General features: G+C 35.6%; 1 protein-coding gene across 1 annotated transcript in view; it reads right to left on the bottom strand.

The window, feature by feature from the left end:
• Positions 1 to 17,550, bottom strand: part of USP32 (ubiquitin specific peptidase 32) — a 202,086-nt gene that overhangs the window by 64,956 nt on the left and 119,580 nt on the right. The window contains exons 6-10 of the mRNA XM_060133829.1: positions 9,916 to 10,047; positions 8,170 to 8,277; positions 6,216 to 6,331; positions 5,550 to 5,612; positions 4,262 to 4,345 (exon numbers count right to left, since the gene is read on the bottom strand). Coding sequence (XP_059989812.1) covers positions 4,262 to 4,345; positions 5,550 to 5,612; positions 6,216 to 6,331; positions 8,170 to 8,277; positions 9,916 to 10,047 — 503 coding nt within the window. The remainder of the gene's footprint in view (positions 1 to 4,261; positions 4,346 to 5,549; positions 5,613 to 6,215; positions 6,332 to 8,169; positions 8,278 to 9,915; positions 10,048 to 17,550) is intronic.

Here is a 17,550-nt window from a genome sequence, read left to right as displayed (position 1 = left end):
TCAGTGCGCAGGCTTCTCATTGTGGTGGCTTCTCTTGTTGCAGAGCACGGGCTCTAGGGCGTGCAGGTTTCAGTAGTTGTGGCACATGGGCTCGGTAGTTGTCGCTCGTGGGCTCTAGAGCACAGGCTCAGTAGTTGTGGTGCACGGGCTTAGTGGCTCCGCGGCATGTGGAATCTTCCTGGACGAGGACTCAAACCCGTGTCTCCTGCATTGGCAGGTGGATTCTTAACCACTGCGCCACGAGGGAAGCACAGGTATCTGGGTTTTTGTAAGCAAACTTAATGAAAAGGAAATATAATATACATGCTTAAAAGTGAACAATATTTTAAAAAGATTTTTTAATTGAAGTATAGCTGATTTACAATATTGTGTTAGTTTCACATGTACAGCAAAGTGTTAAAAGTGAACAAATCTTAAGTGTACAGTTTATTGACTTTTCACAAAGTAAACACACCTATGTAACCTGCATCCAGTCAAGAAACAGAACATTGCTACCTCTCCCAAAGTTCCACTTTGAGTTCTTTCCCAGACACCACTGTACCCCTTTAATGTGTTCACTCTACTAAATTCTACCACCATGGATTGGTTTTGTCTGCTTTTGAATTTTCTGGTCCAGTATTTTCCACTCAAAATTATGTAAGATTCATCCATGTGGTTGTGTGTAGCACCAGTATATTTATTTTTATTGTTTTAAAGTAAACCATATGTATGCATGTGCCACCATTTCTGTTTATGTATTTATTGTTGATAGGTACTCGGGTCATTTTCTGTTTGGGGCTGTAAAAAAAATGCTTATAAGAACTTATTCTATGTTTCTTGGTGCTCAGATATACAAGTTTCTGTAGGGTACATACATGGGGTAGATTTGCTGAGTCATAGAGTATACATAAAAACAGCCAAACAATTTCCAAAATACTTGTAAGAATTTATATTCCTACTGGCAATGTGTAAGAGTTCCAGTTTCTTGCTATCCTCAACAATGCTTCATATCACCTCAAAGCTAACCATTCTAATGGATGTCTAATGGTACTCCAAGAGTGATTTTAAAATGTATTTCCATTATGACTAAAGAAGTTAGCCCCCTTTCATAATTATTAGCTATTTGGATATTCTCGTTTGTGAAGCACCTGTTCAAGTTTTTTGTACACTTTGATATTGAGCTTCTGCCTTTTTTTCATTGATTTTTGCTCTTTGTATGCCCTATATACAAGTCTTTTGTTGGATACAGATAAAGCAAATATATTCTTATCTTTTCATTTTTTTTTTTTGGCCACACCACGTGGCATGGGGAATCCTAGTTCCCCAACCAGAGATCGAACCCGTGTCCCCTGCATTGGAAGCGTGGCATCGTAACCACTGGACCGTCAGGGAAGTCCCTCTTTTCATTTTCTTAATGGTATCTCTTGATAAAAAGAATTCTTAATTTTACTGAAGTCCAACTTAAAACTTTTCTTTATGCTTAGTGCTCTCTGGAAGTATTTTGGCTGCATTGGGTCTTCATTGCTGCATGCGTCCTGTTTAAGAACTCTTTGCCACCTCAAAGTCATTAAAATATCTCCTATATTATTTTCTAGACATTTTATTGTTTACCGTTCAAATTTATTAGATTTATAATCTACCTAAATTACTTTTCATGTATTATAATGGGGTGGGAATAATGAGGCATGTTTTCACCATATGAATACTAATTAATTCAGTACCACTTACTGAAAAGACCACCCCTTTGCATCTGCAATGCAATGTCTTCTTTGTTATAAATCAAGTGATCACACCTATGTAGGTCTGTTTAAGAACTCTCAATACTGTTCCACTGGTTTGTCTAACTTTATGCAGATATCACATTGTCTTAATACTGTTATTTTTTTTTTTTTTTGCGGTACGCGGGCCTCTCACTGTTGTGGCCTCTCCCGTTGCGGAGCACAGGCTCTGGACGCGCAGGTTCAGCGGCCATGGCTCACGGGCCCAGCCGCGCCGCGGCATGTAGGATCCTCCCGGACCGGGGCACGAACCCGTGTCCCCTGCATCGGCAGGTGGACTCTCAACCACTGCGCCACCAGGGAAGCCCAATACTGTTATTTTATAACAAGTTCTAATATCTGGTAATACAAGTCCACTGTTCTTTAATATCACCTTTGCTATTTTTATTTTTGGCCCTTCATACTTCTCTGTGTATTTAGAATCAGCTTGTCAAGTTCTGCAAAAACACAATGACAACAATGAACTTTTTGGGATTCTGATTGTGAGTGCACAAATCTTTAAATCAACTGAAGGGGAATTGACATCATTAAAGTATTGAGCCTTCCAATCCATAAATACGGATTACCTCCCTCTGTATCGGTTTTTTTTTTATTACTGCTGTAACAAATTATCACAAAATTTGCAGCTTAAAACAGCACAAATTCATTATCTTACTGTTATGTAGGTCAAAAGTAAGGCATGGATCTCACTAGGCTAAAAATTAAGACGGCAACAGGGCTGTCTGTATTCCTTTCCGGAGGTCAAAGGAAGAATATGCTTCCTTGCCTTTTCCAGCTTCTAGAGTTCACCCACATTCCTTTGCTCGCGGCCCCTTCCTCTTTCTTCAAAGCTAGCCACTTGCACCTCTCTCACTCTTCTTCCAACGTCATTTCTTTCTCTCTGACCACAGTTGAGAAAGATTTTCCACTTTTAAGGACTCATGTGATTAGACTGGACCCATCTGAATAATACAGGCCAATCTCCCCATCTCAGAGTCCTTAAACTCATACATCTGCAAAATCCCCTTTGCCATGTAAAATAACATATTCACAGGTTCCAAGGATTAGGGCATGGATATTGGTGGAGGTGGGGGTAGGCTGAGTTATTCTGCTTACCACATTATTTAACATTTGATACTTTCTGACAAATGTATAAGATAGAAGATCCTGCTCATGTTTAGCATGCTTCCTCTGCAAAATATTGGGCACTGAGTTTATTAAAAAGGATTGAAAATAAAGTATTACCACAGGAATGGTTTACTAATTCTACTGATACTTATGTTACACTTAAATACTCAGGCAAGAGTGGGATCTTGGCAAATAAAATAAGAGCATAATTCAAGCTTTTATCACTGAACTTACCAGCTAACTCTATTTTAAGACACAGATAGAAAATAAAACTAATTAGCATAAGTCTGCTTACTCATATATTAAGTGAACATAAAGTTTACTTAAGTGGTCAAAATGTTTGTATAACTAATTATGACTTAAAGTAGTTGAGAATATTATTTTAAATGAGATAAAAAAATAGCTGATCAATTTTCGTATTACCAAGCAAGTCATTTCTGTTTATAGTAGTGATTTATATTATTTTTGTACATTTTTTATTTTACGAAGCCATCAACTTAAATCCCTGCTGAAAACTGATAGTGGAGCAGCTGAGTGATTTATATGGATATTATAGGCTTATCAGATTGCATATGCTTTAAATATACATTAATTAGTCATTAGCTATAAGGAAGAGTTCAATTTCCATGTATTCTAACATCGTTGTGTCACAGACAAGTTACCCTTTATTTGCAATGGAAGATCATGATACAAAGATACTAAACCTTTCTGACTTTCACAGGGATGCTTTTACAAGGAAAGGAAAATATAATAAGGAGAATCTAAAATATCACTATTAAATCAACAAATATTTATAAAGAACCATGAAAAATGGGAAACCATAAGTTATTTTTTTTAATTGGAGCAAGAGAAGTATTTTAACTGGGAAAACAGTTAAAATATGGCTGCTCACTCCTAGCAGCTATTCTTTCCTCCTTCTCCTTCAATCTTTTTTGGACCTTCTAAAGAATTAGAAAAAAAAACAGAACTGAGAAACAGTCTTGCATCTAAGATAATCTCCTAACTGGGAAGATTGTATATTTTGTGAAAAATTTACAGCTGCCTACTTATGATCCATCTCTCTGTTCACACAGCCTTACTTGTTAGGAGGGGCCTTTAAACAAGACAACAATGAAGAAAAATAGCAAATTATTCTCTATGTGTCTACATTCTCCTCTGTCATTACTTGTAAGATAAACATAATCAGCTCTATTCTACCCTCCTATCGTCTCATGACTTTGAGAAACTTCAGTAGGCACTGATGCTCTCTCACCATCCTTCAGGTCGTGTATGGGATAATGTAGTTCTTTTTATAATATATGGTTTTGTAGCCTAGTTGTAATAACTATTACATATGGAAAAGATGCAGAACTACTGGTACCACTGTCCTCTGTACCTGTCATTTACCTTAAACATACCTGGAAAAGTAGATTCAAAAATTCATTGGCAAGAACATTTTTCACACTCCAGATTTGATAGTCTTCTAGAGTAAGATGGCCCATCTGAAAGAGAAACAGTATTTTAAAAGATCTCATTTTTTTATACTATTTGAATAAAATCTTGTTTATTAAACTTCTAATTGTCATATGTCTGAAAGAAAACCAATAATTTAAGGTAGATGCTATGTGTTCATCTGAGAAGTAGGCCAGCTAGGATAAGTTTAAAAGTAACCAAATTTTGTTGAAATAGTCAATGGCAATGAGGACAATTTATCCCCAACAATCTTCTTCCTCCAATAAGACCTGGGAAATAACTCACAGTATCTTCTGGTTCAAAGGTCACTTACGGAACCCACAAAAGGCCCTGAGTAGGGAAAATGAAGCATTTACTAATTTTGAAAGCATTTTTGCAGACTCTTTGGATTATGCCCTTTGATCCTAACAATTTTCTAAGACCTTCTTAGAAATATCTGGTAATTTTATCAGAATTCTTAGAGATTTAAAAGAATTTAATAAATATAAAAAATGAGTATCTACATTACATTTCCCCAAAATACAATTTAACATTACTCTTATAAGTTGAGTAAAGCAATATTTTCTTGGTGTCAAAGTGTACCAAAAATTACATTTTCATACAGAAGGCAAAATATATATAAGCTATTGATTACATGCTTATTCTGGCTGCCATTAATGAACTCAGAAGAGATCTTTACCAATATTACTTTTTAAATTTTGTAAAAGAATATATGTACCACCCAGACTGAGATAAAAGGTCATTTCCATCATCCCAAATATCCTTATGGTCCTCCCCAGTTAAATCACTCATCCCCGAAATCACTGTTGTAACACCTGTTACCATTTTTAAGTTTTGCCTCTGTTCTCGAACTTCATATAAATGGAATCATACAATATGTGTTCTTTTTTTCTGTGCATTCTTTCACTCAGTATAAGGCTAGCCCTACCATAACTTATTAAAATGGGAGAAATAAAGATTATAAATGATGGCAACGGCTGTGTCTACTTAATTTTTATAAAATGCCTAGCTTATAAAATATAATAAATGTTTTTATGTATATAACACTTAATGGAGTTGTTTAAAGATGGAATGGGCTATCTTTAGAGACAACTTGGAGGTGTTGTAACAACAGATCCAAATAAGCACTTGGTGGGGATGAGGTAGAAGAGATTTAAATATATATGTAAACTATATAAACCAATTCAGAGTACAAGGTATTTTTAGAAAAGGATTAGTCCCAGCGAGACTCACCTTTGTGGTGTCATGTGCATTCAATATGCCTTCTACAATGTCAGATAGATCCATGTGTAATTCCTTTAAAAACAGAAACCCAAAGAAGTAATTAGAAAAGAGTAGATATCATCTTTATTAGTCAGTGACTAAGGTATACGACATTTTGGTCAAGTGTTTTTTTTTTTTTTTTTTTTTTTTGCGGTACCCGGGCCTCTCATTGTTGTGGCCTCTCCCGTTGCGGAGCACAGGCTCCGGACGCGCAGGCTCAGCGGCCATGGCTCACAGGCCCAGCCACTCTGCGGCATGTGGGATCTTCCCGGACGAGGGCACGAACCCGTGTGCCCTGCATCGGCAGGCGGATTCCCAACCACTGCGCCACCACGGAAGCCCAGGTCAAGTATTTTTTTAAATTACCATTAATAGATTGTTACACTTGCTTTAAAAAATTAAGCCAATTTCCCTCTGGTTTCATTTTTACTTTACACAATACATTCAGTTTATGAAATTTTCTAAGGCAAATTCTTTTTCCAATTTTGTACCTTCAGCTATGGATATTTTGAGTAGCATAATATAGCAACTAGAGGTAATAACAAATCCCTTTCTCTTTATCTCTTTTTAAAATTTTTCACTCCATTTTCCTGTTGGAAATTTACATGCAACAAGATGTATACAACCAGAATTTACCGGGATGTCATCGGTGCGGTTGTCCTTCCAGACCTCTAAGAGTGCAACCACCATGTCTCTCAGTTCAACCCTGGAGAGAACTCCATCACGGTCAACATCAAACACCTTGAAGCAAACTAAACAAAAGAAACTCTTATGAAGTATTCTGAAGTACAATACGTTTTACTGGAAGCTGCCTTAGTAAAATTACTTAGTTTCTTAAGCAAGTATATTCTGGATTAAGTCTGCTTATCTGGAGCAGACTATGTCATTAAAGTCCTCTGAACTTGTAGGACTTCCTGCACATACTTGCTAAGTCTCTCTATCTACATCATTAGCCAGGTTGGAGAACCCTATCCTTCCCCCAAATCTAGAGTTAAATTCCTTGCAAACTGAAAAATAAGAGCCAAATTACTGTACAATACCTCACAGATTTTGAGGAGGTAATTCAAGCCTTTAAATTAATTTGTACTATTTAAAACTGATCACTTCAGAGTTGATTCTCACAATGTTGAAAATGTTCCATCTACATTAAGAATCAACAATAACAAGGTGGTACAGTTGGCCCTCTGTATCCACAGGTTCCACATTTGCAGATTCAAACAACCACAGATCGAAAATATATAAAAATAAAGAAAAAAATTTTCCATAAAGTCCCCAAGAGCAAAACTTGAATTTGCCACACTGGCAACTATTTACATAGCATCTACATTGTATTTACAACTATTTACATTGTATTAGGTATTATAAGTAACCTAGAGATGATTTAAACTACACAAGATGTGCATAGGTTATATGCAAATACTATGCCATTTTATACAAGGACTTGAGTATACATGGATTTTGGTATCCGAGGAGGTCCCAGAACCAATCCCCAGCAGATACTGAGGGATAACTGTATAAAGATTTTGCCTCTCCAATGTAATTAAGGCACACTCACTTTTTGCCAAAGAACAATTTTAACTCTTCAATTCTTTGTTTATATACAACAGACTAAGAATTAGAAATAGCAGCACTTTGCTAATTAACATCAAATGAATCACTCTAGTTTATTAACTTCCACTAGCAAAAAAGAAATTAAAATTTTTTTAAGGCAATAATAAACCTCAATTGAAAAGCAAAGATTTTGGCCTCTTTATTTAATATTTGAACTTTAATGGGAACAAATAATCTATCGTAAAGCCAGGTTGGAATAATGGTATACCATATCAGGGAAGAAAAAAGGAATATACATTTTTTAGATTACATACTTATCTATTTCATATACTCCCATAATAATTATGCTATTAAATCAATGGAGTGCATCACAGCACATTACTGAAGAATATCAAATAACAAGTAGCATACCCCACATAGGCAACATTTGTGAAGCTGTATTTTAGAAAGACACAGAGATAATGACACTTGTAAATATATTAGAATTAGGTTCCAATTAAATGTTGGAACCTAAACTGTTGCATTTTCTCAAATATAGTTAAGATTTATTAATTCAATATGCTTATAAATTACACTATAACATTTTAGTTAGGCTTAAAAGACCATTTTAGTATTTAATAAAACTGTGTTTTGATCATAAATTTCACTTTGCTAATAAAATACTAATGTATTCAAGTGACAGAAAATAAGTTATACTTCAAGTCATGCAAGACACAAAATTCTCTATAGACTACCAGAAAATATTTTCTAAATGCTTAACATTTTCAAATACATCATGACTGATGTAGTTCATTTATCATGAGCTGCACATTCATCTGGAAAAATCAACCCCGTTACTAATGACAAATCCCAAATCACTCCACAGAAAATAGGTGACTGAATCCTTACAGCGACCTCAGTAAAAGCTCAACATGAGACTGCTATTTGCCAGAGTAATGAAAATTCAAGCCTCAATCCACAGATGATTTTTATATGAATGAATGCTGATTTTTTTCGCTGTATAGTTTGCAACTTTTGTGATAGTGTTTAACACACTTACATTTTTGTCTTTCAGCCAGGGGTCCTCTGCAACAGGCTGATAACCCACAGGATATCTCCTTAAAATCTATGTGATTGTCACGATTTTCATCAAAAGCATTAAACAAACCTGTAAAATAGGAAGACAATGTAAATCACAACAAACAAACTTCCTAATGGTAATAAGGACATGTTTATGAAAGGAGGCATGACTCCCATAAACTGACTGAATTAAAAAAAAAAAAAGTTTATCAGTAGTTCCCATTGTCCTAGGAAGTATTTCTCTTTTTCCTGGTATAATTATAAAACTTAACTTTCTAGCAGAAAATACATTACTATCATTTAGTATTTGGTTTTGTTTGCCTGCCTGTCTCTATTTTATATCAATTCCTATAGCTCAAAATGACTTTAGCTGTAAAAAATAAAAATCAGTTTAAAAAATCAAGAACTGAAAAAAAATGTCAGAGACCACAATTATCCTTATTTGGAAAGACTAAGAAGAAAAAGGAAAAAAGAAGAAAAGTTGAACTGCATATCAAAGATATACTGTGTTGTTATTAATAAGCTCCATTAAGCTCTTTCATGAAGCAAAGAAAAACAACACACTATATTACCAAAGAAAGAAATTCTGTACTGCAGTCTTCTTTGTATTACTTAATATTTATAAATATTTTAAAATTCAGAAATAAAAGGGAATTTATAATATAATCCTGTGGTTTTCAAACCTTTTGTAAAAAATAGAAATGGAATAATTTTGTTTTCAAATAAAATGACTTATCACTCTCCAATTCTAGAAAGGTAAAAACACAACTGCACCTTTGAAGTAGGTACAAGCCCTATCTGTTCTGGCTCCCCAAACAGGTATTTCTGAAATACACTGGGAATGTGAAGAATACAGATTGTCTGTAAGACTCTACTTCTGTGCCCTCAGTTTAAAGAGTAGAAAATCAAAGCTAGAAGTAGTTACATGACTTGCCAAAAGTTAGAAAAGTTTAAAAAGGTCTGAACCAGAAGCAGAACCCAAGTATTCAGATTCCAAATATGGTTTTTGTGATATCACCAACAACTACCCTTTGCATTACTAACTTTTTTTTTTTTTAAGTTATAGCAATGAAAAGTTTAGGGCTAAGTGGGGAGCATAGAGATGGTCCAGTCCAGTGGTTTCTTAATCTTTTTGGGGCAGGGGAGGGAGGGAGGGATAGAACAGTGGAACCTTCTTCCTTTTTTTTTGGTGCCACGCCACACGGCTTGCAGGATCTTAGTTCCCCAACCAGAGACTGAACCTGGGCCCTCAGCAGTGAAAGTGCAGAGTCCTAACCACTGGACCGCCAGGTAATTCCCCAGTGGAACTTTCTTATGTAAAATAAAAACAGTGGAGGCTCTTGCGGTGAGGGAACAGGTGGGGCTATGTGTGGAAACCTAGAGCTTTGCCTGCTCAGTGGCCACCTCCCTAATCCCTGCACCAGATGCTGAGGCACCTCACTGGAGTACTGTTTTGTAACCACTGTCTCGGTCAAAATGTTTTATATATATGAGAATGTACAGGTGAGAGAGCAAAACTGACTTATGCAAGGCTACATAGGTAGAATAGGAAGCTCAAGACTATAATTCCCAATTTAGTTTTTTTTCCCACTGAACTACACTATTTGCAAGAAACTTGCAAACTTGTAACATTATAGCCTTTTAGAGTTAAGATGTATTGGTTAGAAATAAAAGATGGTCTTATGTGTGTTTAGCAAGGAACACTGTAGAAATAGAATGTTCCTACCTTCACTTAGAGATGGACGAATTGGTGGTGAAACCAATGGGCCAAACGTCTCTAAATCAAATCGTCCAGTTCGGGATTGAGCCTTCAGCAACCAATAGCGTTTCTCCAGATCAATGATGTCTGATTCCTCCACTGAGAGTCAAATGAAACAAGATTATAAAACCTCAGGCTTCTCTTCTGGGCAGTTAGTTTACCCTGATAATGTAACTTCTAAGGATATATTTTAATTTCCCAGTTAAATTGCTAAAAATTACCTAAAACAAAACTCTGAAAGACAAATACATTATATTTAAAATGGAATGAAAATGAAATTCAAATTAACATATAAGAAGCTTTAAAATGGAAAAAAATTTTTTTTTGCAGTTCCCCATTTAAATCCAATATGTAAAACAGGAAACAACTGAGACCTTTATGGCTTCCCACACCATTTTTTTTTTTTTTTTTTTTGCGGTACGCGGGCCCCTCACTGCTGTGGCCTTTCCCGTTGCAGGGCACAGGCTCCGGACGCACAGGCTCAGCGGCCATGGCTCACGGGCCCAGCCGCTCCGCGGCATGTGGGATCTTCCCGGACCGGGGCACGAACCCGTGTCCCCTGCATCGGCAGGCGGACTCTCAACCACTGCGCCACCAGGGAAGCCCCCCACACCATTTTTATCTGTACTCATTTTTGGTAATTTTCAATCTGTATCTTGGATTTAGTGATTCTATATACATATTCTCTCCTGGCTACACTATAAACATCCTAATAGCAGGATACCATGTCTGATCCATCCTGTCGATATGGTAACTACACACATTCAATACTTATTAAATAAATGAAAATGAACATGACAAAAGATGTTATAAGTAATAAAGTCAATACATAAGACAGGGTAGAACAGGATTTATAATGTGATAGGTAATAGGGGCATCATGAAAACATGAACATCTTTTTCTCCTCATTCATCAGAAGATGTATTTTAAAAAAAAAATCACAGGTAAACTCCAACTATGGTTACATTCTATATGTGCATTGTTGTTGCTGTTGTTTTTTTTCCCTCCAAGGAACTAAAGTAAGATTTGGAAAACAAACAAGGTGAGTCTTTCCATTACCCTGGCTTTCTGCCTGCAGCCTCTTCCCAGACCTTGGCAAGGTATGAGGAACCTAAGCAGTGAAATTTCACTGAGTTAAGAATAGAACTTGTAGTTCAGGTAGGTTGAGGTAGCTCAAGTTTACAGGGCAGAATACTGGAGAGGAAAGAGTTATGTAGAGAAAGAGCTCCAGAAATATGAACAGGAGTCTTACTGAGTTTTAGCAGAGTACTAAGCTATGTATGCATAGAGTGAAATTCATTGAGGCTGGGCTAGGAAATGCCTAAGTTCTGACCAGCCAGAGCGGAGATACCTTGTTGAACACTGGGAGCATTCACAGACTCAGAGGGTCACTTAATCAGTAGGGGAAAAATTAACTCTTAGAGTAAAGGCTACTCCAGACTTGCCCCCAAAAAACTTTAAAAAAAATTCTGGAAAATATCAACCTGATCCACAAATAACTGCCTATCAAAACAAAACAAACTTCCTAATTTAAAGGATGACAACAGAATCCATTAACCATATAACATTCATAATGTCTAGCATCCAAATATATATATGTACATAAAACAGCAGGAAAAAGCGATCCAAAACCAGGATAAAAACCAGTCAATAGAAAATAGAAATAACATAGAAATAACAGAGATGATGGAATTAGTAGACAAGGCTTTAAAACATCCATTATAAATATCTACAGAATTTAAGGAAAACCATGACTATATTGAAAAGAGAAACGGAAACTATTAAAAAAAAAAAGTACCAAATGAAACTACTAGAGATGAAGAGTACAATACAATCATCCCTTGGTATCCATAGGAGATTGGTTCCAGGACCCCCGTGGATACCAAAATCCAAGGATGCTCAAGGCCCTCATATAAAATGGTATAGTATTTGCATATAACCAACGCACATCCTCCTGTATACTTTAAATCATCTCTAGATTACTTATAATACCTAATAAAATGTAAATGCTATATAAACAGTTGCTGGTGCGTGGCAAATTCAAGTTTTATTTTTTGGAACTTTCTGGAAACAACTTTTTTTCAAATATTTTCAATCCCCAATTGGTTGAATCTGTGGATGCTAAATCTGTGGATATGGAGGGTCAACTGTACTTGAAATTTTAAAAATTCATGGGAGATTAACTGCAGATTAAAAAATACAGAGAAAAGGTAAGCGAACCTGAAGACTGAGCAATAGAAACTATCCAAATGGAAGCATAAGGAGAAAAAAAAGTCTGAAAAAATTAGTAGACTCTTAGTGACCTGTAAGACAATACCAAAAGTATAGCATACATGTTACTGGGGTCCCAGAAAAGAGTGGGCAGAAAATATTTAAAACAAATAACAGCTGAAAAAATTTCAAATTTGATTAAAACCATAATCCCATAGATCCAGAAGTTCAGTGAAACTTGTGCAAGAAAAATTCAAGGAAAACCAAACCAAGGCAAGACACGATCCAACTGCTGATAAAGTAAAAATCTTAAAAGCATTATGAGAGGGGAGAAAAAATACATTACAAACACAGGAACTAAGATAAGCAATGATTTCTCTTCGGAAACAAGGGAGCCAGAAGATTAATGGGGTAAAAAAGGGTTTGAAAGGAGAAAAAAAAAAACCTGTTAATCTCAAATTCTATATCCTATGAAAATATCCTTCAAAAACAAAGGCAAAATAAAGTATTTTTTGGACAAACAAAAGCTGAGAGAATTCATCAATAGCAGAACGGTACCAAAAGGAATGTTAAAGGATGTTCTTCAGACTAAATTAAATGATACCAGATGGAAATCAGTATCTACACAGAGCAATGATGAAAACAGGAAACACCCAGTCCATAATGTCCATCTGATATCATTAATCATGACAGATTTTGGATAGAAGTTTAGTTGCAGCTTTGGTTAGACTAAGTTTACCTCTAGTTCAAATGTTCTGAAGGTGAGCTCAGATTTCTATTCAGGAGAGCTCAGAAACTGCTAGTTTTTGAACCTGGAGATCTATAAACTCCAGCCTGAAGGCTGCATACATGTTTGTATAAATAATGTTTTATCAGAACACAACAATGCCATGTACTTACATTTAGTTTATGGTTGCTAATGTGTTACAATGGCAGAGTTGAGTAATTGTAACAAAGAGCCATATGGCCTACAAGTCTGAAATATTAACTATTTGCCTTTTAAAGGAAATGTTTGTCAATCCCTGTGTTGAAACTGCATAACCACAGGACTTCAAGACTGCAACTCCATAAAATGACAGCAGCTCAGGACCACAGAGCCTTGAGACTGCAACCTTCAAGATTTTGAGACTTCAAAATTATGAGCTCATGAAACTGCCTAACCCCAGTCTCAGCAAAATTTCCACAGGACAGAATTACAGGGCAGAGATGATTATCTTTGCACTTGCGGTTCCTTCAGATTTAAATCTGAAACGGGTTTTTCAAAGTTTGGCTGGCTTCTCCTTATCCCAGCAAAGACTGTCCTCAGGCAGGCTCACTCTTCTGGCAGCCTTAGCCCCAATCTCAGCCTCTGGCCTCAGAAATGAAAGCACCTTTATATCCTTTGATTACCTAGGAAGCACTTGTCCCTCTGGAATTCAGTTTTTTTTTTTTTTTTAAGATTTCTTTGTATTGATATGTCTTCAGTGGCTTTAAAGATTATGATTGTTTGGTTTATGTAGTGATTTCATGTTATTAAAATGGGAATGAAGATCCTTCATGTCTTTCTACTTCCCAACCTAAAGTAGAACCCTTCCCCTGTTATTTAACATGATTCTGAAAATTCTCACCAATGCAATAAGATACGAATATGAAGTATAATGTTAGAAAATAAGCAAGGTTATTATTTGCATATAAGTAGAATGCATTCCAAAAAAACTCAAAGAGAAAACATTTAAAAATTATAATTGAGTTTAAAAACCTGTAGGGATATAAAATAAATATAGAAAAATCAATGCTTTTCCTATATCTCATTAATACATGTAAGAAAATATAAAAGAGAAAAAGCATAACAATAATAGCAATTTCCCCACAAGAAACAAATATCCAAAAATAAAAGTCAGTAAGAAAATGGGGGTCAGATTATATAGGCCACTGTAAGGACTTTGATTTTAAGTGAAATTGTGAACCACTGGAGGATCTAATGCAGAGGAGTGACATGATCCAACCCACAGGATCACTCTTGACTGCTGAGTTAAGAATAGCCTAGGGCTTCCCTGGTGGCACAGTGGTTGAGAGTCCGCCTGGCAGTGGTTGAGAGTCCGCCTGCCGATGCAGGGGACACAAGTTCGTGCCCTGGTCTGGGAAGATCCCACATGCTGCAGAGTGTCTGGGCCCGTGAGCCATGGCCTCTGAGCCTGCGCGTCCGGAGCCTGTGCTCCGCAGTGGGAGAGGCCACAACAGTGAGAGGCCCGCGTACCGCAAAAAAAAAAAAAAAAAAAAAAAGAATAGCCTAGTGGGCAGCTAAGAACAGAAGTGAGTTTAAATCATCAATATACGGAATTAAAAAGCATTAAGACTACAATAAATTAACAAGTACAAGACAGACAATTCATAAAAAGCGGGGGGGAAGTTAATTTCACTAAGAATAAAAACATCATTTCAGAAGAAAAATTTAAGCAGAATCATGCTGCTTCAAAACTTTTTTAACACTCTTCTTGCAAGATACCTGCATGGCTATTACAACTCTTTCAGATCTTTACTCGATGTCATATTCTCGGATCTTCTAAACTGCACCCCATCCAATGATGCTCCTTCATCCCTCTTCCCTGCTTTACTTTGTTCTCTAAGACTTATTTGTTTTCTTTGTTGTTTCCTCCAACTAGAACATATGCTCCTTGTAGGCAGGCTTTTTGGTCTATTTTATTCATTGTTATATTCTAAAACTTAGAATAATATCTGGTACATTTTGAGCATTCCAGAAATATTTAATGGACAAGTAGCTTACAAGTTACCTGGCAAGACAAGAACAATGTATTTTAAATTTCCAGTGATTTCAAAGTATTCATTCTTACTCTATTCCTTAGCAGTTTTGGTTTTTCTTTTTTTTTTTTTTTTCTTAAAGTTTTTTTGGCTGTGCTGCGCAGCTTGAGGGATTTTAGTTCCCCGACCAGGGTTTGAACCCGGGCCACTGTAGTGAAAGTGCCGAGTCTTAACCACTGGACCACCAGGGAATTTCCACAGTTTTCTTTTTTTTTTTTTTTTTTTAACAGAAGCATCTACTTCAAACACCCAGATGACTGAATTTATTTAAAAGGAATAATTTAAAATTTTAGCAATAGGGAGAGTAATTACAGGAGTTTGATATATAAATTGAGCATTACTGCCTCATTTTCCTAAATAAGATGTCTGTTTACTCCATTTATTATGTGAAAGGAAGAAAGAAAGAGAAATCTGTTCCTCCAGAGAAACAGTTTTCTCAAATTCTAAATTTTCTTCCCAGTAGTAGATCTTCAGATTAAAAAAATCTGACACTGAAACCAAAGGTGGAAGACAGAAACTATGTTCTCATTTTTATACATCTAGGTACTGAGCATATAATGGGTATTCAATGAGTACTTCTGATCAGTTGGTGTTTAGTTTATACACTAAATTAGAACACAGAAAATTCATATCAACTTCCTCCCAAATATTTTTACCTTTGAAAACTAAGTTCATTAATCTCCTTAAAAAACACAATTTTTTTTGTTGAAGTAGAAATGTGGAAAGACAAGTAAGTAGAACATATTTGGAAGACAAAAATGATCAGATTGGTTATGGCTACAGCTCCCTTTTAAGTTTATGCAATCTGTTCATTTATAGTTACAGACTGTAATTTGTTAATCAAGTATTTGTAAAAGCATGCTAAAGTAAATTATATATATTATCATCACCCAAATATTTTACATGAGTTGGCAGCTGAATTGCTGAGGAGAGGAAAGATAACTAACCTTATTTTCACTTAAAGAAGTTAGAGGTTAACGACTGCAGTAGTTACTCTATTTGCAATTCATAAATAAATATCAAAACTTATACTTTACTAGCTAAATGGGAATGAATTTATCACCCACCTATTGATATAATTTTTTCTGGTTCACAACAGTAGCATACTACAACATTCTAAATAGTTCCTGGCCTGCCCTTTGGGCCATCCTAATCAAGTCCCACCTTACCGGAGGCTCCAGCTACAGAAATTGCTCTTTAATGCCAGAATTGGATTCTTATTTAAAAACAAAAACAAAAACAAAGCCAAGCAAAATATCCAAGTATTTTCAAACAGTAACACAGTTCTTTAACATTTCTGAGGAAGCAACCTGTTCTCAAAAGCAATGACCTTCTGCAATCTATTTAAGCCTTACATCATTTACAACCAGATAAGAGGATAATGAAGGAGGGACATGCAGATTTACTAGGCAGTTTATGGCCTAAGAATCACTGAAGTATTTTTCTCTTACAGAAAGGAGGCTTTAACATTGCAAACTAAAATGTGGCAAGGGAATATAATAATATGCATATTTTTAGTTGAGACAATAAATGCTAAAATAAAGCATTTGAGTTATATAAATTTGAGTTAGATAAGAAAAGAAAACCAATCAAAATGAGTTCAATGGCCCTAAAATTAGCCCAAAATACTACATTAATTACCTCAGTATCCAGATTCTACTACTTAAAAGAAATCACGCTTATGATACATTTTAGGGAAACTCTAAAAAACATATTTACAAGAAAGAGTTAGCACACATATTTTCTTCCAAATAATATAACTAAACTCTATGAAAAGATGATCATCATTAAGGAAAAAACTCTCGATTAGTTCTTAAAACATAGTTCTTAAAATCTTAGTTCTTCCAATTACCTATTTCACTGTTGGTAAATGGGGAATCATTCAGTGACCTTGCCTGGATCAAATGAAGTTAATTATTAAAGAGAAATTTAAAATAATAATCATTTGAAGGTATCCCAAGGGGAAAAAAAGGAAATTAGAAAAGTGAAGCTGCAAGATTGTCTGAAGTGAGTCTGAGGAAGATGGCTCACCACAACCACAGCTATCACATGACCACCTCCTTTTACCTGCAATTACAAGCTGCTTACGAAAGATTAAAGAAAAAAATGACTGTGTGTCAATAAACTGTCTTCAAATCCTAAAATGATACTAAGCATGCACTCTGGGGTTCAAACATCCCAATTTTGGCACCTATTAGCCATTTGATCTTGAGAAAGTTTCTTTAACTTCTTGTAGCTGTGGTTTCCTCATTTTTAGAATGGCGATAAAATGAACTTCAGAGGTGGCACAAGGATTAAATGAGATAATGTACAAGGAGTATAGTGCCTCCTTTAGTAAGGGCTCAATCTGTATGTGGTAAGTTGGAACCTTCCAAAGCATTTTTGGGGAAAAAAAAGTACAGGAGCTATATGTCAAGATCATTTAATATTCTACAAACATTCAATAAAAACATTTTATGTACCTGACATTGCACTAAAAATTATAGACATGACAGTGAACAAAATAATTATGTTTAGATTCTAATAGAAGAGAAAATGGGTCATTTTAATCCAGTGTGGAAAGTACAATGAAGGAACAGAGACACAGGGTTT

This window comes from Lagenorhynchus albirostris, chromosome 20, assembly GCF_949774975.1.
Source record: "Lagenorhynchus albirostris chromosome 20, mLagAlb1.1, whole genome shotgun sequence".
Lineage (NCBI taxonomy): Eukaryota > Metazoa > Chordata > Mammalia > Artiodactyla > Delphinidae > Lagenorhynchus > Lagenorhynchus albirostris.
This window is presented reverse-complemented; position numbering and strand designations above follow the sequence as displayed.